Source organism: Ixodes scapularis, unplaced genomic scaffold (genome assembly GCF_016920785.2).
Source record: "Ixodes scapularis isolate PalLabHiFi unplaced genomic scaffold, ASM1692078v2 PGA_scaffold3__209_contigs__length_174095766, whole genome shotgun sequence".
Lineage (NCBI taxonomy): Eukaryota > Metazoa > Arthropoda > Arachnida > Ixodida > Ixodidae > Ixodes > Ixodes scapularis.
The window spans coordinates 58974494-58999587 of record NW_024609868.1 but is presented as its reverse complement, the minus strand read 5'-3'; the positions used below and the strand labels follow the sequence as shown (position 1 = coordinate 58999587).

Here is a 25094-nt window from a genome sequence, read left to right as displayed (position 1 = left end):
TGGTTTCGGAGCCAATGACTATTGGCTAGCAGACGACAGCCGTTTCCTCCGGGCCTCGCGCCTCGCATGTGGCGTGGTAACAGAAATGCTCCCGTGACATCGGGTTACGTGCCTCGCTCCGACACTCTTATTTGGTCGCGGGGCGCTAGCCTCCACAGTTCGTAGAAGTTATAGTGAGGTGGAGCATAGGAGATTTTCTTGCACTACACGGCCGCCAAATTTCTGTTCTTGTTGCTTTTCTGGCGTTAAAAAATAATAGAAAGGTAAGACCAATAAAACCAATAGACCCCCAAAGCAACAATTATGGTAATTTCGCAAAGAGTGAGATATCACTTCCATATTTCAAGCTTATCATATAGCATATGTATCCAACGAATCCCAGCTATTTACCACAAATGACCGTGGTCTTGAGTATACTTCTGTGATGGACCGCAGAGGGGTCTACAAGCCATCTAAGCCAATTCAACGCCGAGTAACGTTAGATTGGCTTATGACCTTCGAAAGGAGCGCACCGACAGACAGAAAGCATAGTCACGTGAAGTCTGTACAACACTGGATTGGCTGGGGATGAATTGCAGCCTCCGATGGGATTCATTATAAGGTGTAACGGAGCATACCATGCGGTCATTAATGGGTTGCCCGGGAAAGATTTTAGATTTCCTGATTCAATCATTAAGTTTATTGAGTAATGCGAGTCGGCGGATGTAGTTGAGAGCGACTATGAAAATAATCATTAATTGGGTATTCTAATTTCGTGCGTGTGGAACTTTTCAGGACTGCAATATAGTTTTATCTAGCACTTTTAATAGCCCGTGCAGAGCGCTCACCTTGATGATGACCCGGTCCGTGGCATACTTCTCGAGGACCGTTCCCTTGTAGCTCGAGTGCGAGAAGACCGGAGGGTAGTTGTTCACCTCCTTCACGAACACGGTGACCTGGACGCCGAGGGTGCGGTTCTCGGGCACGCCGTTGTCGGTGGCCGTCACCACGATCGTGTACGACGTACGGGACTCGAGATTCTTCTTCACGTACAGCTTGCCGGTGTCACTCTCGATGCCGAAGTACTCTAGATGGGTAGAACACAACCATTGTACAAAAAATTGGCATATAGCAGAGCTGTAAAATAACTAATAACAGGATAAAGTATTTTTTTTTCTAACTAAGTTAGTCGCTTTACAAAATTCCCGACGTCCTCAATGCGTGGAGGTGCTGTTGTTCACATAAATGTTAAATCGTGAGGTCTACACCACTGCCTTGAAACCTGCTCTGAGTAGTGACTCAAATACTACGGGTCTGGACATAGACACTTTAGGGGAATGAACGGTGCGTCGGAAATCGCAGCACCTAGCGCCATTCTTCACGCAAAACCGTTTATGACAAGTAACTGCAATGTAAATTAGTTATATTTGTTTAGTAACTCTAACTTTTAAAAAAGTTATAAATATGCGCATTGGACTGTAGCTCAATGGCATTTCAACTCGTGTAACTAGCTGTAACTTAACTACCATCTCAACTCATCAAACTAAAACTGTAACTTCATCAGTTTCCATTGGTAAGTTCTATAGCTCTGGTCTACAAATATTTGTTTTGCTATTTTGCCGCGTAATTTAGGAATAAGATTTTTTACTGTGCGTGACATTGCACCATGATGGAATTTACCCGAGACTGGAGCACAGAAAGATAAAAGAAATCTAATATGGTAGAAAAATAAAAAGGGACACACAACACCTTAAACTCAACCACATGCTTTCCTTCGGCCAGCCAGATCCCTTAGAGTATGTACTTAGCAACGCATAGCCACTAGACCGCAGAGCGTCCTGGTTTCCGAGTTCTAGTAGAACAAGAAAAGGCAGTGAAGTGACTCAAATGAAAATGCACTAAGTCCCGAACTGAAGCGACTTGGCCCTGGTGGGCTACTGAGGGGAAATAAGACGCAACGTTAGTTGGTTTCTTATATAAATTCTCCGGGGATTGCTCTTCTCATGAATAATCTACGCGTTAATGCATTTCGCCTTGTGCGTGAACCAATATAAAAGACGGTACTTTTGAAGACTGCTCAAATGCCCCAAAACTTCATTTTGTCTTGTCCGCTGGCCAAAATTGCCGAGTGTTTCGGTGTAGGCCACGTAAGTTATAAGTACGGTTTCGTGGTTTCGGATAAATTTGATAAACTCCGAAAACACTCGGGGGTAAAGTTTTGGACAAATCCAATTTATCCGAAAAAATCCGAATTTCAAGGTAAAGGTGTCAACTAAAAGCAAAACAATGCGGTATTTTACGAATAAGGATTGTCAGAGCGCAGTGCTATTGGTTCTGTAAAAAAAAAAAACAATAAAGTTTTTTTTTTTTTTTTTAATTTTCGAATATTGACAAAAGGGAGTTTCCTGTTTATCCCTTCAAGGTTCGTTTAGCACAATGTGCCAATGTACTTCTGGACCAGAAGAAAAGCCCTGTTACGGTTTCTCGTTTGAACCATACTATTTTTTCTTTATTTTTAGAGGGAGGAGGGGCTGGGCTTTTATAACAGTAAAAGCAGTAAAAGCTATGAACCCTTAGATTTCATGGAAGTGGGGGGAAGGGGAGCTCAAATTACTATATTCCTCGCTTAGCCGCATTTGTGAAACCGTGGGGGGGGGGGGGGGGGGGGGGAAGTGGTGGAATGGTATGAAAAGTAAACGAGTTTCCCGGCGACTACATGCGCGACAGCCTAGATTTCAAAGTATCAACCTTCATTGAAGCCCCAGTTTTGCCGTGGGTCAGTGTTCTATTACCAATGTTAAGGGCGCTAATGCCAAATTCAGTTGAAGAAATATCTTTCGATACTCGAGTGTTCTTACGAATTTAGAACGGAACTTTGAAAAATATAGAGCAGAGCGAAATTAAGATTCACATTCCGGAAAATTGAGGATCTAGGAAAAATATTAACCCATAAACTTCGAATATTGGGAGAAAAAATAAACTTCGCAAGTAGGTCTTGCCACTTGATCGATTAACCTACCGATTCATCGATTAATGCTTTAATTGCGATTATGTTTAACCGGTTAATCGAATAAATATTGTCCGACAAAAAAGTTAGAAAAAAACAAAAAAAAAACATTAACGTTTTCCTTACGCAGACGAGGACGAGTACACCTGTATGAAGGGCAAACTTTAGGTAAAATATTAGCCAAGATTAATCTGTGAAAGCGGGATTCAAAACTCCAAACAAGTGAAAAATAATAAACTTGTCTCAGCCACTTTAACAGCGTGCGAGTGTCCGTTTAGCGCTGCGGAGACTGTTGTGAACAATCAAGCGAGGTCGCTATTGCCGGAGAATATCAACGAATCTCTTTGCCTCGGTAGCTGAAGAATAATATGCGCGTGTTGATGTCTTTGACTTTTCTCAGCTACACTTCAAGGTTGACTTGAAATTAAAAATTGTACACTGCGCCGTTCATTGCATATTTAGCAGAGCAAACGAAAATATTTCGTTTTCTTTTTAACTTAATGCGTGGCAATGAACTAAACCAATTAATCGGTTAATTAATCGATGAAAGGGTGGTGATTAATCGGGTTAAACATTTTAATCAACGCTCAGCCCTAGAACACTCTCTTCGAATTTCCCGAAAAATAAGCTCCGAACACACCTAGTTATAGGTATGCGAAAGGCACCTTGTGTCCACAATAATATGTTAACGTATTTCCAGTGAGATGCATCCTGGATCCTTATCAGTCATGCGGAGCATACTACATAGAAATTTTTCTGTATTTCGACGTTTTGAATATAAACAATAAATGAGCACGAAGACGAATATGGTAAAATCGTGGGAAAAGAACAGCCTTTTTTTTAATCGCTCCAGCCACATATTTATTTTAAGTTTCGGGCATTTTTTTTTTTTTTAATCCGTCGGGATTTTCTTGTGTTGTGTGCTCTTTAAATGCTAAGCGTGCCTTACGAGCGGTGGAACACAGCGCATAGCTTAGCGTGGCAAGCTTCATATAAAGTAATACATACAAAAAATAAGCTGCCGATATGAAACAAAGCCTTCTTACAAAATGAAACACATAAAAACGCAGTGCAGGAGAAAAAAAAAAAAAGAAAACTGCTCGTATTGTCGAACCCTCCAGCATCCAAGAGAACCTCGCGATCAGCTGGAACGCTCGCTCCAAAGACGCCATTCATTCTCCTAACAAAACAAGGCGCACCGCGGCCACTCGCCATTTTTCACAACGAAGCCAACACAACGAGGGAACTATCCCAAACAGCGCACGGCCCGCCGCGGTGGCCCTTGTTGTTGTTATTGTAACCCGGCTCATGCGGAAAGCCGAAGAGGACGGAGGAGCGCTCCCGCGCTCGCCGGGGGCGTTAAGGCCTCGCCCATTAATTCCGACGCCAGTCCTCGTAAAGGGGAAATAAGTCATCGCCCCCTTCTCTAATAACCCAGCCGATCCAAGATGTGCCCGTCGCCGGAAAAAAGCGCAAGCGACGATATAATCACGTGAAGACATGGCGAACCATCAAATAACCGAAAGGAGGATAGCGCGAGGGGGAAGAGAAACATCCAACTGATGGATATATATCGGCAAGCGGGCCACGTACCACTAGTTGGGTCAATAAAACATCTCAATCGTTCGGTTGTGCGAACGTCCGGGGCATTCGGCGTTTCCGACACGATCGTTACTTCATTCCAGGAGGGCGCAAAACAACACGGTACAGGAAAAAGAACGCCAGATTCCTGCCGCAGCAGAGAGGAAGGGCCTTTGCCTCCTCCTTATGAGGCGTGCACTTCCGCACAACCAGTAACCCCGTCACGTTTGGCTCAGCAGAACCAGCGATCGTAAAGGAAACGAGGAAGAAAATAGATATCTCGACTTTGCCCAGCATGGTTTCCCCGCGTGACATGGTTGGGTGGGGGGGAGGGAGGGGGGGGTAGATTATACTATATTTGATGCACTTCAGAGGCAGGCCTCACTCTTGCTTGTAGTACATCCGTGTTCCACAACCGCTAATGCTTTCATGTTTACAGCTCCAAGAAGCCTGGAACAGCAAGTGTCTTGAGATCGCTATAGGAACGACAATAGTTAAAATATCCCCACTTATGGTTGCGTGACAAGTCCATATGCCTGCGACTCCCCTAGACCTGGGCTCCAATTGCGATGTAGCGGGTGTTTGGGGAGACAATGAAACCAAGCTTTAAACCGTCAGGACTGTAACCTACCCATCGTCGAACGCCCAGCCCTTTCCTCAAATGTAGCGCTCTACTTCATTTCACCTTAGGTCTAGGCGCCGCCGACGCTACGAGATGAGGGGACCAATCAGACAGCGTCAAAAGCCCACCATCATGATGTTCGTAATGTTTCTGTACGTGGTCTGTCATTGCTGAACAAATCGTGAACAGAAAAGACAGTAGCGCTTTTGATGCTTCTTTATTAGTCCTATTACCTCGTAGCGTCGCCTGCGTCTGCAATTAAGCTGAAACGAAGTATAGCGGTTTAAACCAGATGCCAAAGTATAAGAAATTACCGCAAGCTGATTCAAACGTTATAAGCAATTTTCCGAAACGTTCAACGAGAAAACGGGACCCATTTTCGGCAGCAGACGCTATCCGTCTCCGTGAATTCGTGCTTCTCCTAATCCGTTAGTTTGTCTTCGAAACGTTCCGAAGGTTGCCCAGAGTTGGTGAATCAGACTCTTGTAGATTCGTGAACTTTGGCGTCTGTTCTCAACCAGCGCTCCATCTGGGCAAAAACGTACGACGATGAGAATTTTATCTTTGAGTTGGAAAAAATGCGGTTCTCTTCCTTCCGAAACAGTCGATATATTATTATGCCGCACATGAGGACAGTAGGCATACGTCGCATTTTCACGAACCACAGATTCGGGAAGAGGTTGGAAAGGAAGAACGTTTCGAGCGTATACGCGCACGGGAAGACGACATGTCTCTCGTTTAAATCGCTAAAGGTCATGATATCTGCCCGAGGCAAAACCCTTCGTTAATTCTGGGGTTATTAAGGCACTACGTATATCTGGAGTTTCCGCGTACGAAGTTTTTCTCTATATTTTGCTTCGCTTACAGGGCACGCTAATACCATTCGCTAAACCTACGCATTGCAGAGGTATCCGCTGGATACTGTAGCGGGCATCAGTTATGAGCGCATTGGCTCGTTCTTGATATATGAAAAGCAAGCTACCAGCGTGATTCCTGCGTGCCACGTTGCAAGTACCGACGCTGAATGTTGCAGCCAACACGTTCAAAAGGTGCGAACTATGCTGCACAGCATGCACTCCGCTTCGCCTTCGCTGAAGTGTTCATGTTTTGATCCGTTCGACTACGTATAGAAAATAGACCTTTCACTAAATCGAAGCTATCCTAGCACTTTGTGCCGTGCAAAGCATCTTGGGAGCTGCTTGGTTCAAGTTTAGGTTTCAATTTACCAACCTGACCTCACCATATCCCGTCACGACCAAACACAGTGGCTGCGTTTTGGAATATGTAACTTTGCTTAAATTTTTAATGGTTTAGGTGTTGCCTACCAATGTGAATATAATGCTGGTGCACGTTTTTGGTGGGGGCTCCCGACCTGGCAGGGTTTGTGCGCAGGTAAACAGGACTACGGTTGGCTTACGGAAGAACTATACCGTCCCGGTCATCCTGTTCCATCGTCGCCTGAATGTACTGGCCTTCTTTAATTCTCCGTGAGCCGAGAGCGTCATATGCTGCACTCTGTGTTGGCCGCCGGGCCCCCAGACAAGGCGGTAGGCCGTAGGCCGCACTTCTATCCCTCGCTAAGCCTAGGCAGGTCGCAACGGCCGCTGGAGGTACGTGTTTCAAAGGGGGCTCTCACTAAGGTGAATAGGGTGTAATGCGAGCGAGCGCTGATTATTTTCATGCCGTGCTGAGATGTACTACTTCGTCAACGAGGCAATCGATACCGAAACAATGGCACTCCTCTCTATAACCAAAGAGGTCCCATAACGCAAGGCCCGGAATGTTGCGTTCAGGGATTTTTGGAAGTAGTTATTGAGCTTTACCGTTGAACCTGATTTATTCCGTATTTTCTTAACATGAACAAAAGGAACATAGAGGCCGCGCTCTCTGGTAGATGTATCTCCGCTTACTTTTTGGCTATTCGTGTGTCTTCTCGTAAGCATTGCTAGGTTTTTTTTTTTTTTTTTTTTTTAAACTGTTAAAATAGGGGGCCCCAATAATGTGTGTCCCTCAAGCAGCTTGGGGTGTCCCTCTGCTCCGGCGGGTGCGCATGGCAGCGCTCTAAGTAATTCGGGACACCCAAAGCCTTGGGGCTTCCTATTATAAGAACTCCTTGTGTTCTTTTGCGAACCGTTCGTCCGACATGACTAAGCTCGAAGATTAACCACTTTTGGCGCACGTACCAAATGCCGTTTTTATATGCCTTCGCATGGGACGCGAACAGTTGAAGACAACGAATATAGCCACGCTCGAGACCAAAAAAAAAAAAATTACTGGAGGCAAAAACCGTGTTTAAAAGAAAAACGTCGTCCTGTCTATTTTCTGTCCCTTCTACGTTTTGATGTTTCTTCTCTACCCCAATCTCAGGTTAATTCAACATGGTTAATATTCACCAGCTCGCCTGGACCTTTACGATTTTTTTTTATTTTCATTGGCAACATGTCTTTTTTTGTTTGTTTGTTTGTTTTTTTAGGGTTTGGGCGGTTTTTTTTTTTTGCGTAATAGCTGGCACTGTGCACTCCTGCCCTCGTGTTTTTTTGTGTGTTTTTTTGTTTGATTTTACTCGTTAGAGATTAGGAAGGACGTTAACATCATCAATTAAATAGAAAGCCCATTAAAGCGGGACTGACAAACAGACCGCCTTAATGGAACTGACGGAAAAAGCACAACCCGTATACCGTGTAGTGAACTTCAAAAAACCCAAAAACGACGAGAAAAAAGAAATCAACGCCGTATTTAGTTGCTCACTTTATCCCCTCAAACAATTTTTGTTTTTATTTTATCTACTCTTTGGTCGCAAAGACATGGTTCCTAATAACTTTTACTTTTGCCGTCCGAGAGAAAAAAAAAAAAAAACAAGAAAATCAGGCATATAAAGAAACAGGTAAGACGACCCAAATCACTGAAAAAAAGAAGGAATCGGGACTCCAGCGTGAAAAAGAAAAGTAAAGAAAGCTGAAGAAGGATAAAAATATGTCTAAAAAATAATTTACCCTCCTGCATCTTTTTTTTTCTTTTCTTTTTTTTTAAGTTTCGGCGTTTTCTTAACGTTAAAAAGCTTCTCTATTAAGCTGCCGCTTTTTGCAGAGGAAGTTGGTTTCGATTTTGGCAACAACTGTGGTAGCTGTTCGCCCGATTCGGCGCATTTCTTTCGTCTTTTCTTTATTTACTCGTTTGTTTGGTTTTCGGTTTCTTTTTTTTTTTTTTGTGTTTTTTTATTTATTTACCGATCGATCCATTCTCGGGGCTCCTTATTTCTACAGTGGATCGTTCCGTACCGAACTTCGCAACGAGCACCTTGAAATGTATTTATTTCCGCAATCGAGAGCCTGGTGTATAGAATATAGCCTGGCTTTTAGCTTTTATCTCGCTCAGCCGACGGATAGAAATTCGAGCAAGACGAAAGAATAAAGCGGGTAAAAGAAAGAGAGAGCGAGAGGGAAATAACTTTTAGAAGGTGAAAGAGAGGACGATTTTTACCATTGATAAAATGAAATGAGAATCCTGTACCATATGGTTCGTCCGTGATTGCCTTTTTGAGACGTAAAAGGAGCTGAAATAAGGGCAAGAGCGCAGGCTGGCTAGTGAACGGTCACACTTAAAATTCCCCGAGACAAGGAAAAAAAAAAGAAAATTGGATAATACAATGACGTCTAGACGCCGTTCTCCCCCCCCCCCCCCCTTTCCCTTTAAAATAAGGGGGAGGCCCTTGTTTTGGTGGGATCACATTAAAAAACTAACCAAGAACGCACAAAAATAGCTGCTTAAAAGAACATTGTATAGATTCAACTCCCTTTTAAGAATTAACCAGGCGAGGGTGTTTTTGTTAAGGAAATCGCAATCACGCTTCTGATAAGTCCGCGTTTTCAGCTTCCGGGTGCTAAATACGCCCAGTTTTCTAAACAAAATGACGTGAAATAATTTTCGAGTATTTTGATTTTTGATTAATTCTTCGGATGATTTTTTGCGCACTTGCGTTTCAGCCTTAACGCAACGACGTGAAAATTATACTTCGCCAGAAAGTGATAGATAGCTCAGGGCTAGAGCCCTTTCAAAAGTTCAGCAAGCTGCATTGGCGGTCGACATTTCTTGGGCACGAGGCGTGTGATTAGATCCGAGTCATCGCCGAACGCTGACACAGCATTCGTGTCCAATAAGGGCCTAAGCGAGTCCACGCCGAACTCTGCCAAAGCCCTCGTGTCCAATCCTGTTCCGAGTGCTTGCCCGAACGATGGCGGACTCGAATATTTGACGCAGCAGCCACTAGGTGCGGCGCACATTTTTTAAAAAGGGTCTATTACGAACGTTCGTGCGGTTCATTCCACAGCCTTCAGTGGGGAAGTATGAACGGCTGCATGGTTTACACATTTGCGTTTGAGTGTGGCCATGTGCGTTGCGCTCGTTTGTAACCGCTTACGACGAGAGGACGCAGTGACGCGCGCCACCTGTTGGGCAACCCAGGAACACTTTCGATCTGCGTATACGATTTTGCAGTATTTTGGAGATAAAATTTGCGCAGAATCCACTAGAAATGGCCGCTTAAAGCGGTGTCACAACTATTTCAAGCTCACGGCGAAAGGATGCAGCGAAGTAAAGTAAAAATATTTATTTAGGGAAACTGCCGGAATCTTCTTTTTTTTTATGGTATTAAACGTGGTGCTGCACTACTACTGCTCGTCGTGCGCCGTTATAAACGAATAAAATGCACTTAGACTCGAAAGTAAAAGTGTGGATCAGCCGAAAGGGAGACTGACCCCATTTCATCTTTTAATTTTTTGCCAGGCGGTTTAATATGGCGCCAGAAGACTACCCAATCAATATTTTGCTACAGCGCCATGTATATATTTATTATAGAAAAAAAAAACGCAGCTTCTCGAAATTGAAACCGAAACTGAACTGAGGAGGAGGAAGAAGAAATGTGAAGGAGGAGAGGGTTGCCGAAAGTCCCGTGGCTACACCCGATTGTGTTTTCTTTTTGTTTTATCTTTTTCCCCTTCGTTCTTTTTGTTGTGCGACGCAAACAAAAAACGCGCAAACCTCAAGCACTTCGTTTTTGACGTTTGCGCGTTTTTCAAGCTTTTACAAATTCGTATTCGTAAAACGAGCGAGGCCTTCAGCCAGGAGAAGGGGCGACGACTCGGCGACGTCTCCGTGCGTATGAGCTTGGTGGTCGGGCGTGTCTTGCTGAATAAATCCTGATTGTTTTGATCGGCAAAAATTCATCTTTCGAAGCAAGAGAGATTCGCATGTACCGCGAACGACCGTTCTGAAGCAGAGGTCCCACGCCCGTTGTCCGCCGACATCGCTTGTTCCGTTTCGTCCAGCCATCGAGCCCGCGACTCCCGCGGTACGACGCCATGTTGAGAATTACGCGAAGAAGGCACTGAGTGCTTCTGGTTCTCTGTGCAAGCTTTCTTTTCTTCTTTTTTTTCAGTCAATATAATATCAGTTTCTTTTAAAATCCACACAAAAAAAAATAGGTATTCTTGTTTATTTTTTTTTTTTATATTGAGTGTGTGCCTCTGATAACCCAGGACTTTATTATATATGGTGGTTGTGTCTAAACCGCGCGTGAACACAGAGAAGAGAATGAGCGCGACTCAAGAATGAGCGCCAGCGCCCGTTTTTGATCGTCAGATTTCCGACGGAAACAAAAACAACAAAAAAACAAATTTCGAGTCGCAAACTATGTCCTGAGGTCTCGGTAGTCGTACTATCGTATGTCATGAACAAATCAAAACCTTGGCAAGCATGAATATCCTGTTAATGTCCCTTTAAGAGCCCAGCAATCGCCCGACTGGAGAGCGTTCGCAAACAACGAAGAGGGATTCGTAGTTTCTCCACTCACCAGCGTCACCGTCCGATATGGCGTAGACTATCTTGTTTCCGTCTTTGTCCGTCGCCTGAATTTGTCCGACGCTGGTGCCGCGAGCCGCGTTCTCGGCCACGTAGAAGTTGTAAGGATAGCCGACAAACTCTGGACTGAACTCATTGATGTTCTGCACCGAAATGATGATGCTTGCCGATCTGCAAAGCAAGGTCAGAAAAAAAAAAAAAGTAAGGGCTCATGCACATCCGCGAAGCCCTACCTAGAATCACTAAACACACTACGCTTAGGGTGTGGACATCTCGGCGATTTTCTTGTGGGCCTCACCATTTCGGTTATTTTGCGATTCGAAAGCACGGCTCCCTTAGCTTTACATACGGTGTCAAAAAGAAAAGGCAACATTTTTTGTTGTTGTTGTTGTTGTTGTTTTTTTGTCGCGGAAAGTTTCAACATTTCTGATATACGGAAAAGTGTCTCCTGCGATTTCAGCTAAGCCCTCAGTTAAGGGCCAAAGATGAGTTTAGCCAACAGGATGGCTTAAATGTCGTTACTCGGAAGCCTATACAAATTAGCGGTTTTAGCCCAACCGTTAGAGACCACTTAAACGGGAAATGTGCTTTCTGTGTCCTGCCTGTTGCATAATGAAATGGTGAGGGATTGTACTGTTTGGCATGCTTTAAGAAGCGAGGACATCTCCATCCTGGGACGCTGCGATTTAATGGCTGCATTGTTTTCTTCGTACGCCAAATTCAAAGTGAAACCGCTGGGAGAAAAAAGGAAACAAGGTTCGGCGTTTCTTCAAGAAGCGACGTTTTACCTTGTTTTTTGTTTTTTCTTTTTTTTCTTGAAATAAAGATGTGACGGATCATACTGTATAGAAAGAAGCTATAATAAAGCACGATATAATCGAGCGACTGCGGGTGTCCCTTTTCTTTACTCCCTCTATGCTTTTAATATAAGTTTAAATCTCATTTTTGCTTGAGATTCGAAATGACATTTGAAATGTCTAAATTACCTCGAATGTGTGTTGCAAACGTATTTTCCATAGAATTAGTGTGTAAGCATATCTATGTGCATTACATTCTATCAGAGAAACTTCCTGATGAGCATAAAAAAAAAAAAAAAAAACTTGAAATTGCCTCAAGTAAGTTGTTTATCACGAATATTAAAAAAGTAAAAATAAACGACATTATATTAGAATTGTTAGGGTGACGGCGTGGCATCATACTGTAATAAATCTAATGTAGGAAATTTAAAATTCGCTTTGATGTCCTAGAGCAGGAATCATTTCAAAACTTATATGAATAAATCTTCGTGTCTATTTCAAAAATTTTATAACCTTTCAACACCGATATGCATGCGACATACGGAACGACCCAGATTTGCTTTTCCACCTTTGTTGTTTCAAAAATGACGAAAGGTAAAATACGAAGAGTATGTTTTAACCTAATGTCTGCAACGAACGATATAAAACCATTATTTAGGGTTCTTGATATATATATATATATATATATATATATATATATATATATATATATATATATATATATATATATATATATATATATTAATGGTTAAATATTACATGAACATAATAAAATAAGCTTAGTGCGCCACATGCGCCCAACCCCTGTACACAATGCACCGGCCACTATTTTCAATTCGCTGTTGTATTGTACCGCGTTTAACGATTTCTGCCATCGCTCACCGTGCACCTCAATAAAAAGCGCCACTCTTCCGAGTCAGGAAATCTCGAGCCTTAAAACGCGAGAGGGCCAAAAAATAAAAAAAACAGCAGTTACAAAATCGATTTCAGATCACATATTCAATTTTTCAGACGTCACAAACGAAGCGAAGCCATCTTTGCGTCTTCGTACTTCCTAGGTTGCCCGTTTGCCCTTCGTCCCAACAAAGAACTCGGCGTCACCGTCACTGCTTGTTCCAAAACTTTAGAGGTAGCAGAAGTAATCAACAACGGTCGATGCACCGTAAGAAGCGCCAGCACTCAGCAGCGACGACGGTTGCCGCCGACGTAAAATTGAACAACAACAACGGTGCACATCGCGAACTGAGAATCAAGAGAACCTGCAGTAATACGGGACGCCGAGAGAAAAGAGTCTCTCTTTCCCGAAAAAAGGATAGACGTCATTATACGTTTGAAAGCCGATAGGGCGGGCCATTTCTAGAACCCACGTAATGCCTCAGAATTCGCTTAAGGCTCGAACACGCAGCCCCAGCTCGACAGCGATATCTTTTTCAACATACGACATGCTTTTCGTTCTGCGTCTGAAAAGTCTTCTACTACACCGTACTCTTCCATTGTTGGCGATTCGATTCGCACTCCCTCACCGCGGCATCGCGGCATCGCTCTCCAAAGAGCACTTTGTCCGAGCTTTTGAGTGGGGTCGAGAGCGAACTCCATAGCCAAGTGCGTACATAAAAACACGGACATTTAGCAACAGAGATGTTTACGAAACGTCGCGTTTGGATTTCAAAAACCGATTTTTGCTTTCGAAGGTGCGCAGATGGTGCGTGCCATGTGTGTACGTACCCAGTCTTGGGAGGCGTGCCGCCATCCATTGCGAGAACGACAAACTCGTGCGTGTCGGCAGTTTCGTAGTCGAGCTCGGAGATCAGCGTGAGGGCTCCCGTCACGTTGTTCACGAAGAATTTGTCCTGCAAGGATGCACGGAGACGCGGGTATTCGTAACAACTACAAGGAGCGTTTACAACCGCAATATTAAAAATAAAATAATAGCCTTTCAGTACAATAACTTGAGATGGAAGAAACAAAATTAACAACGCAGTCGAAGAGCATTATTGTTAAGGTATTTTTTCTAATTAAGAAAAAAAAAACACGAAGCTGAATTCCAAATTACTGTAATGCAATTATGCTTACTAGCTGGTAACATGTAAACAATATATTGTATTTAGGCTAGTAGGAAATGTTCCTAATAAATACAGCAACATCAGCGTTTCAAATCAATTGCCATTTATTGTTCTTGGCAATATTATGAGGATTAAACTCTTTTTTTACATACTTCTTACTGTGGCGCATCACTAAAGAAAAAACGCATTTCCTCCCCCTTTCTCCTCTTTCCCCCTCTTCCCAATGACATACAATCATTTGCAAAATTAACAACTTGTTCATTTTGCTGTCGTGTTATTTAAAGCAATTCGCAAGGATTATCTTGCAGTGGCCCGTTTAGCACATTATCAGTATAACATTGATACGATTGATTTAGGCAGATGCCATTAGACGACGACAACCAAGATTCTGTCTGACCTTACACTGACTTTTGTCTGCTTCAGTAGAGCACCCCCCCCCCCCCCCCAAACAGAACCTCATAGCCAAAAGGATATATATATATATATATATATATATATATACATTACTCCCCCTATAGAGTTCTAAAATATATAAAATGAAAACAGTAAGAGAGATTCTCAAAAAAACTAAATAAGTTAGGGATCCATTAGAAGGCAAAATGCTTTAGAGGCGACTCTGTTGCAAGTCCTGAAGGTCTGAGCGTCATTGAGCCTCCTCGTCTGTGCAATATTTCTGGCTTGAGTGGTGATTTAGGTCTCGCTTAAGTCGAGACGGAAAGCAGCCAATAGGCCGATGAAAGGAGAAGTACGGACCTCGGCTCCTTCGGTCATAAAACGAACGATCTGTCCATTGGGTCCAGCGTCGATGTCCCGTGCTCGGTAGAAGGCAGGCAGTTCGGTTCCCAGCGGGAGACTTTCCGGAAGTTCGAGGGCAAATTTCTCTGAAAGGAAGTTCGAGGACGCCCGGCTTTGAGTCGCCGCGCTCGGAAATTGAACCGGCTAAATTGCTCGCTCGCCGAAAGGGACTAGGATCCGCGATGGTTGATACGCGGATTGGAACTCCAAATGCGCTGCAGGAAGAGGCTTTTAAAACCACCCCGCCCGCGTAAAATGTGTTCCGGCTTGTTTGCTTGAAAGTCGGTCGTATTGTATAAGCTGCTTGAACGATATCAAAGCCCCTGAGGATTGCGAGCCCGTAAAAGGCATACTGATTATCGCAGTAATTATATAGATAGCATTAAAAAAATGAATGTTTTATGACAAAACTAATTACAGTAACATAAAACACCATATTCAGCGAATTCACTCATAAAACGACCGCAGATTTTATTTAAAAGGTTTGGCTTAATTTGAGTGCATCGAGTAATTAGGTCATATATTTTTTTTAATGCTTCACTTTGAAAAGTTCGAAGGAGTAACGAGCATTGGTGACCGGGTTATTAAAACGTTAAACCTTTCTCAATCCAGTGATGTGTGAATTGTATTTCTCTATTCTACAGTTTGTTTGAAATTAAACATTGAAATTTGCTCCTTCTTTTTGAATAGCCCTGTATTGCTCGGTCGAATACTTATTTCTTTGTTCAATATCCGTTTCGATTTAAAGAAGTGCGTAAAGATGTAGTCACCTTCGCCAAAGGACGGTGCATTGTCATTGATGTCGAGCACGTCGATAATGACGGGCACCGAGGTGTTGTAGGGCGTGATGGACTGGAGGTCCCTGGCGAAGACCTTGAGTCGGAACTGGACCTGGCTGTCGGGCGGGTCCCTGTCCACCTTGTCCATGAGCACGAGCTCGCCGGTGCTCGGGTTGATCCAGAACTTGCCCAGGTCGTTGCCTTCGCCGATCCAGAAGGTCACGTGCTGGCTCCCGGACGTCTGGTGCTGGTTGGTGGCGTTGAGGAAGCCCACGCTCTCGCTGCGCGTGGTGTTCTCCCAGATCCGGAAGTTGTACGAGGTCTGCTCGAAGGTCACCAGCTCGTCGTTCACGTCCTGCGGGAGCCGACACAGAAAGCGCGTAGGATGATTGAGAGGTTTTATCTGAGTTCACTTTTGTTTTGCGCTCCAATAATGATGTCTGATAGTGCGCCCGTGCCATGAGGGAGTTTTAGTAGATTGTTCGATACCTCCGATAATGACACAGTAGAGACTTTTAGTGGATTGTTTCTGTACCTTCGATACGCCGATAACAACACCCAATGACGATATGACGCATGCGCAAAGACGGCCGGAGAGTATACGGTATCGTGATCGGAGTCTCGGAAACGATCTACTAAACCTTTCAATTTGCGCATTCATCGTACCTTTATCGGGTATTAGGGAGTTCTAGGGAACCGTCTTTGCTCACCCGATTTGGTACGATTGGCCCTCTGGTACGAACTGCGCACATGCGAGTCTTCTCCAGTAGCGCATGCGCAGTTCGTGCCGGAGGGCCCATCGCGCATCTGACCATAGGGGAAAAAACGGTTCTCTAAAACTCACTATGGTTATCGGAGGTAGCGGAACGATCTAAGTAAAACTCTCTATTTTACATGGGCAAAGTTTTCGGGTGTTTCGGAATAACGATACGTCCCGGGAGAATCGTTTCGTAATATCGGAACTCTCGGGATGAGGACAGGGAAAGGGATGGGGGGGGGGGGGGGGGGGGGGATTACAGAGTTTTAGTAGATTTTTTTTTCTCGTTCCTACAGCGATTTTTGATACTGCGCCAGTGCCATTGAGCATGCGCAAAAGTTATCAGGTGTTTGTGACAAACGATACATCCTGTTAGAATCCTTTCTTGATTCCGACTATTGGAATGGGGTGATTAAGGAGCTTTCGTACATATTTGCTTTTTTTATCGCATTTTGATAACAATATTTGATACTGTCCTCGTGCCACGATAAATGTGCGAGGTTATTGTTTGTTTCCGGTATAAAGTACGTCCTTATAACTTTGTGATATCGGGACTATCAGGATTGGTTGATTAGTAACACAGAGTCTATATACGTTTGCATTCAGATAACGCTATCCGATACTGCGCCCGTGCAACTGTGGGTGCGCAAAATTATCAGGTGCTTCGGACACACCATGCTTCCTGGAAGCATAGTTTCCCAATATCGGAAATACCGGGATGCCTCAGGTGCAGCTGCAGTTTGCATTTAATTTGAATAGCATGTATATGTACAGTTAATTGTCTGGAACAATGGCTTTAAATCGGTATTTCGTGATACGAAATATGTTTTTTTTTAGGAAATTAAAACTATATGCAGGTTTTGTTTTATGCTTTGTTCTAAAATTCTGGGAAATAACACAATTTCCGCGTCAATGAGTGCGGCCCCACCTCTCGACCCAATAACGGACACAACCTGCATCTGAATAAACGAAGCTTATTAATGTTTTTTTTAGGTAACTCGCAAAAACAAAATGCCTAAATACTGGGAAAAGGTGAACCTCTGAATGATGTAAGGGTTTAATATCACCTCCAATTAAATATATAGAGGTTGAAAGAGTAACCCCATCCATCTTTTAGTTTTCCCAGAGGTCCAATAAAGCGTGCACGCACTTTTCTTTCTCGCGCATTCGTAACGTCTAAAACCGGTAAGCACGCTCGGTACCGAAATAACCCCACCAAGACATTTTTCCTCCACATATGTGAGCAAAAACCGCCGTGCAGCTTTCAGCCACGTCGTAGCGTCAGCGACGGTTGCTATGGTTACAACGCTCGGTGAAGCGACGCGAAGCTGTTTTTGCTCACAGTGGTTTCATTCCTTCGTTTTAATTTTTTTGACGACGAGTGGGGTCAGCTATAAAACTACTTGCCTGAACTCTGACGATGAGGTTGACCACAGGGTTGCCCATTGTGGCGGCCTGCGGTCCTTGGAACGGCCGGACGTTGAACGCGGCCACTTGGAGGGCGTACTCGGCTTGAGTCTCGTAGTTGAGTCGCTTGCTCGTGGTCACCACGCCGGTGTCCTCGTTTATGCCGAAGACGGCGTCGTCGTTGCCACCGATGATGCGGTACTTCATCACGGCGTTGTCTCCGGAGTCCACGTCCTTTGCCTGCGCGCAGAGGAGAACCAACGTTGATTTATAAGGATGAAAGACACGGAGTTGTATAAATTCATGTAGACGACTTGGCTTTTACATGCGTTTTCGAGGACGATTCTAAATTCTTCTGAATTTCATTCGTTTTGAGGCTTTATAATAGTTATTATGACTTATTTTTACAGTGACTGCACCCAATGCTCAAGCAGTCATAGATTGTCCGATGTTTCGACTGAGTGCTTTCATTTTAAGAACAAACCAGAGCTGCGTGACTGTATTTCTGGGCTTGTTCCGTATAAATTCCTACAATATCCGCCATTGTGTGAACTATGCAGAACTCATTTGCCAAGTTGTTAATCATTAGGTTTAATCACCGCATTTCTAGATATACTCAATAAAAATGATTATCGATATTGCCGAACCTGTATGTGTCTTTTCCAGATAATTAGCTGTCAGCCATGCACATGAGGATCATAAACATAAACAGATTTATGGAGGATTGGATGAAGGTGTTCAAGCGGTAAGATTGTTGTATCGCAGCTGAAAACGCGCGCAGCTCGGCCCTCCTTTTCCAGCTTCGTCTTCTTGTCCCTAACAATATCTCTCTCTCCCTCTATATATATATATATGTATGTGTGTGTGTGTGTGTGTGTGTGTGTGTGTGTGTAACACAGTGTTGTTCAAAAATTATGTTTTACTAGAAAACCACTTACACTAAATGTAAGTGGTATTTTGTACCTAAAGTGTTGCTTTACCATTTTTGGAAAGGTTCGGCCCATCCGCCAAACCATTGTCCCATCCTATTTACTGTTCATTTCTTCACCGCACTCGCATTGGCGCGGTATCAAAATTGCGATATATGTTTTATTATCAACTAACTAGCTGGTGGCTACGTTTCTTTAAACTCTTGAAAATACATCAGGAGACCTCGTACACTTAGGAAATATCTTTCTTTAGCTTTCTTTTTCTTTTTATTAACCTTTATAAAAATAGGGTGGTAAGTTCTCTATACGTGATACGTCTCTTACCTGACGGGCTTTAAAATTATACACCCTCTTTCGTCTAAGCTGAGAAAAAAAAAAATAAACTTTTTTTTTCTTTTTGTACGGCAGTTTGCTTTTTAGCGAAATTGGCGCAAAGAGACACACTCGCCTCTTAGAGTCTGATTAAATTTGGAGCCTAGCACGACAGCAACAAAACTCTAGCTGAAAGCGTTTCCACTCCACACAAGTTAGTAGTGTGGCTAGGAAAAGATAAAGACATCGTTTCGAAACCCAGCTATACGGTCCAACCGTTTTTATACAATCCCATTATCGGGCTGTTCTTTCGGTGAAATGAAATTATTATCCTCGGTATGAACACCGCTGCGGAGCTAAAACTAAGGGTTCTTCATTTAGAGTTGTGACTTGGCGGCTGTCTATATTTTTTCCAGACTTTATCTTTTCATACTGGAGAAAAAGTGGCGGCAGTGGCGGCTGTTGCGAGACTGTTGTTCCAAGTTCCTAAATTCTAAAAACGGTTCACCTATACTTCCTCTCACAAATATCCGCAGTGCAAAAAAAAGAACGGACGGGTGAGTCTGACTTTGAAAAGTGAGTTCCATGCACGACAAACAAAAATAATCCGGCTGGATATGTTCACACGCCTGCGCCTCTGTCTGTACTGAAGATATCTTTACGAGACGGAGAAAAATCACGGCTGCCACGCGCGTTCGGAATAATAACCCTTTCGGTCGACTCGAATGAACACCTTCTATGCTCCGAGAAACTGAGAGAGCGGAGAAGGCGAGAGTGCGTGGGGACGTGAAAACCATAGCCGAATATAAAGAGAGTTTGGCCATTCCTTGGGAAGTGTAGGAGGCAAATGAGGAGGCGCCATTGGCCGAAAGAGGGCTGGGCGTGTTTCAGGGCGTCTTCACAAATTGGAATGTGGCGATCGAAAAGCCAGAAATAATACCCTGGCGGTGGTCGCGAGAAACAAAATTAATAAGTGCGTCGGAGTAACTGACTGAAAATGTGGTACACGCGATGTTTCAATCACAGTCATCCAAAATCATGGTGAAACAGCGCAACTGGCAGAACGATCGACATAATCCGTACGCAAGACGCCGAAGGCCGGGATTCTGCCGTCCGAGCGGTCACTTACTGTGCGTGCAAAACAGAGTTCGAGAGGCGCATTCGTTTCTTACATCTGTTTGCATGATCATAATCGAAACATCACGTGAAACATATTTTCAATCATGAGCCCGTTTCCCGCTACCACCGCTAGGGTATCCCTTCGGCTTCTGGTTGGTCAAGAGAGCATGCCGTGTGATGCACGCCCTGGCTCTGCCCACTCCTTCCATTGACTCAGCTCTCTCTATACACGGCTCTGATCAGAACGCCGAGCTCTAGTTGGAATAATTAGTGGGTAGACCTAACGCACTCGTCGAACATGTTAGAGTGCGTAACGCTGGCTCTCCCATTCGAAGATGTTTGACGACTGCAGTGGAGACAAAGGCAGCCTTTGTCTGCACTGTGCTCGTCGCACGTTTTAGAACGCGGAACTTCGGCGTCCGTTTGTCGTTTGGCTCTCGAATTCAAGCGCGTTCGACGCGTGTTGATCACACAAAGGCAGCTAGCTCTAAGCCTACCCACTACTCGTTCCAACCAAAGCTCGGCGTTTTGACGTCCGCGCTCGCTCTCGTCTCCCCTTCTCTCTCAGTTTCCAGTCGCATAGTTTGTTGCAGGTTTCAAATAGCAGGAGAAACCCCTCCCACAAAGCTCTCTGCTCGACATGATTGTTTCCTCGCCTCCACTTTCCTCCTCACCAGCGTTGGCTCTGCTAAATTGGAAATACTGTGTGAAGAGCTTTTCCTGCCATTCTAAAACCTGAAACACACAGATATTTTGTTCACTGCCTCCTCTTTCTGCATGCTCTACGACGGCGCCAGCTCAACAATTCGTTCCGAAACCGACACCGATCGCTCGCCGTTGCGTTGATTGGACACGAGTCCCTGCCAAACGCTGACGCCACACTGGTGTCCAATCTATGCCCGCGTTCGGCCGCAGTGTAGACTGGATACACGCTCCCTCTATGTTACCGTATTCCGGCCTCTCCAGTCAGGCATGAGAGCGCGAATGGTTGCAATACGGCACTGCCACATATTTGGCTGGAAGCGCCACTGGGTGGCAGTGAGCAGCGCCGCAGCGCAGCCGTAATAAGTGACAAAATTTTTGTGGCGATGCGGTCGAAGGTATAGGAGCGAGTGCTTGGGGGCCTGGTGGATTCGACACAGCGCACAAGAAACGAAGACAAATAAAAGGATGTATGTACACAGGACAAGCACTTGTCTTGTGTACACTCTTCGACTTCATCTTCTTTTCTTGTGCGCTGTGCCCAATCCACCAAGCATGGACCATCTAACCTGCTTCGCCACCCTAATTCAGCTTGAGAGCCGTTTGATTCATCTTGCTCGGTCTGTTCATAATCCTTTCGGTGACCCAACACATCTACCATTAGCTTTCTGCTTGGGGCACATTCCGACCACTTCCAAACATGTTCTCTCCTGGCTATCTTAGGCGCAGGCTTTAGGTCCTTTGAAGACCCATACAGCATGTCAGCATGGCACCAGGGACCAGTTGTTTACGTGGTATCCCAGTTCATAATCCCTCTCTTTAAAGTGCCTGCTCCACACAACCATAGATGAACATATGTCGTCCGCAGCAAGGTTCTCCCCTTTGTATCCTCTCTTTACGGGCAGTACTTAGCGATTCATCGCTGGGAAGCTGGTGAAAAGACAAGCCAGATATTTTTGCCGATGTTGAATTTCAAATTGGGACACGACAATAAACCATTGGGCCACCACGCGAAACGGAGCCCGTCAAGCAGCACGTGGAACAGTGGGAATAGTTAGGCTGCAGCTCCCCCACACATAAAAAGGCGAATGATTCATCCCGCGAAGGAAAATGTAACATTAGAAAGAAGCGCGCCAGTTCAGTCCGGCCGTGAGACACCATTCGAATGTTTACAAATCCACAGCCCAGCGTGCAATCTCCACAGCCCAGCCTTCGTATGTTCATCGCCTTGCGGAAAACGAACAAAGCGTGCGGCATATGAGTATAAACGCCTCAAAACGGCGCCGGCCAGCAGTCCTTTATTGGAGCTGTCTATACGGTGACCCCCAATATTCGTTGAAGTAAATTTGCATATGTTTGGAACCAGGATAAGTTTTGCAACAGTTCTCCGACTGCGCTCATTGTTTACCGGTCGGAGAGAAGAACTATGTTTGTTCAGTGTTATTGGAAAGTATCATTCTACCTTTTTGCTTTAATTTCATTGCGTGCATTAGTAGTCCGTGTCGTGAATATTGCCACGCGCGTTGCCAAGCGAGCGCGTGCATGGCCGAGTGGTTAGCCTGCTTGGCTGTCGCGCGAAGGATCCGGGTTCGATTCCACGGAGCGGAGTGTTTTATTTATTCTTTCTGCTGGGCGTTCTCGTAAGTTGGAGAACATTCTCGTCCGATCCAGTTACGAATGTTCTAGAAGCCGAACGTTCTAGGCCGAATGTTCCAGAGAAACACGCGGGTACAAAAGGTGCTCCATGTGGCGAGCCGGAGTCAGTCTCGCCCCAGCGTTCGACTCTGCTCTTACGCCGACTTCGACGCCGACTTCGACGCCCTCGACGCTCTGCTGTTATCTTTGTTTGTTTCTTTTTTTTTTTTTTTTTGGGGGGGGGGGGGGCGCAAGTTCGCCCTATTAAACGTTCAGTTTACTAAGTCATTCGCCGCCTCATCACTTGTCATTCATGACAATATAACTTTTTTGATTCTGTATGCGGTACGGTGATGCTTCTGCAAATCATATTTTCATAAATGTTAACAAAACAAAACGTATAATACTATTTTATCACATAAAAAAGCTTACTACATTTGCAACCATGTGATATCGCCAAACAAATATATGAAATTCCGTTTATGCCAAGTAAGGTTCATATAACCTTGTCAAAAAGCACGCACTGTAAATGTTAACCACTAAATTTTCAAATTTAATGCGACTTCCGTTGATAACATTTCGCAACTATTGAGTGCCACGTCGACAATACGTGTGATCAGAACAAGCTAATTCATATGGGTCAGCTCTTAATGGTTATATAAATTAGCCGGGAACGAATCAGCTAGCACAGTTGGGACAAGGAGTGAGAACAGTCGAGCCAGCAGAAGATGATGAAACACTCGCTCTATCCGCTAAAAGTTGTTGACAATGGTGGGCAAGATAGCATTCCAATAGTATGAATTTAATAACTAAATCTACCTACAATTAAGCAAGCATTCTATATAGTACAACGGCAATAGATTAAGAAAGTCAGGAGAAGTGTTTTAATGCGAAAGCATTAAAAACATGCAAAGGAAAAAAAATGTAACATCCTGGTTTGAAAAAGGAAGTCATAAAACGAATGTACAACGAAAAAGAGAAATTTGTAGAGCTATATTTACAGTAGGATACGAATTTGTAGTTGGCGCCCGCGGGTGCCGCGGAGAAGTGGTCACTATTGGTCACGTGACTGGTCGCTATTTGTCACGTGGTGCTTACGCTCTCTCGGAAGCTTTTTATGGCCTCTCAAAGTAACTTATTCATTTTTGTTTAAAGTATAACAAAAAAAAAAAACTAAGATTAATAAGTAACTTTTAAAGCCGAAAGGAAACTCCTGAAAAAGCGCAGGCAGACGTGATAGACCTGTGCGCCGGTCAGATGACGGCGGCCGCGCCCGAAGCAGATGAGCTTGTGCGGCGGCGGCGACGGTGGCGTGGAGAAACGCGTTGAAGCGGCGTCGAGCAAAGCTCAACGTGCGGCGGCGGCGTGACTTTGCGGTGGCGGCGACGCAGCGCGGCGGCGCACAGGCTGACCACATGACCAGCGGTGCCTCCCTAATTCGTTGTGCGCCATCAATATAAGTATAGATTTTTTTCTTCGTTAAAAATTCGTTTTATAATATTCTTTTTCCATCTAGCCAGCCTAAAAAAAAAAAAAGATTTTTTTCTTTGCATGTGTTTTTTAACTGTCGCATAAAGCACAGCCGGCATTGTCCATAATTGCGAAAAACGTCAATGAATTTGCGCCCGCACCGTAACCACAAAAAAAAAAAGGCAAAGAAATTTTTTTTGGCCGATTTTAAATTAAACGGTTATTAAATCGACGCGCCGGATTGGCTGCGACGGATTGGCCGCGTCGGATTGGCTGCGGCCTGCGCGCCACGGCACCAATCTCCGGAGGCTGCTCGGCCGGCCTCTGCGGAGCTTGTAGGAATACGCTACGCATACGTATGCTTTCGCATTCCTACACGTAAGCGGTATCAATTGTCCTTCTGCAATTTTTTGTTTCGTTTTTTTTTTAGGTTTTCGTTTTGTCTACAGTTTTGTACGAAACTGGAGACATCGCCGTTTTGCACTGGTTGCGCCGCAATCTTATCACCCATTGTTCCGCAAAAGACATGAAAAGAAGATTAGTTTGACTATACTAGTGGATTTACACTACAGCACAAAACTTTCGAGTGTCCGTGATGCTTATGGGAACTTTGCTTATGAAACTCTTCGTTCGGTCGGGTTATGAAGCATTACGCAAAAGACCGATCCCGCAAAGTTCAATCTCAATACTGTAAACGGCTTAATTTTCCCGACGACCACATTTTCACAAACTTCGCGACTTGAAAATTATTTTAGAAAGTCGATGACGCAAATACATTGCCCTATTGTAAAGAAAACATAACATACAGCTCCCAAACGCGAATTTTTTTGGCCGCAAAATATTTTCTAACATAACACTTTGGAAATTTCGTGAAGCATTGCGCCCGGGAAAGTAAAGTAGCTTACAGTATATCATTCCACCGGTTGCTTTAAAGGAGGATACTCTAGCGTCAGTGCGTGTTAATGTCACGTCAGTACTACGTAATCTGGTGCGCTCGAAGGCTAGAGTTTAGGATGAGTGCACGCATCTAGTCGTAAAAAATGAACTTCTAAATATTTCGCAAAATATTTAATTTCTTAAAGTCAACTTTTTTGTGCGTTTACTACTAGATACGCCATTACTGCTGTCGTTTGCCTCAGGCTCAACACCCCAGACTGGATTTTATCTCACACAGCAGCGACATAATGTGGCGCTTCCCATACAAAAATGGTCTATGGTCGGCTATAGAAAATCCTTTGTATGGCCGGCTATAGCAAATTGGCCCAATTAGCTATAGCCGTTTCT

The 25094-nt window shown here is 44.2% G+C and overlaps 1 protein-coding gene across 1 annotated transcript in view; it reads right to left on the bottom strand.

The window, feature by feature from the left end:
• Positions 1-25094, bottom strand: part of LOC8041254 (protocadherin Fat 4) — a 207404-nt gene that overhangs the window by 29757 nt on the left and 152553 nt on the right. The window contains exons 19-24 of the mRNA XM_040502714.2: positions 17644-17883; positions 15471-15834; positions 14659-14786; positions 13568-13692; positions 11038-11216; positions 828-1066 (exon numbers count right to left, since the gene is read on the bottom strand). Coding sequence (XP_040358648.2) covers positions 828-1066; positions 11038-11216; positions 13568-13692; positions 14659-14786; positions 15471-15834; positions 17644-17883 — 1275 coding nt within the window. The remainder of the gene's footprint in view (positions 1-827; positions 1067-11037; positions 11217-13567; positions 13693-14658; positions 14787-15470; positions 15835-17643; positions 17884-25094) is intronic.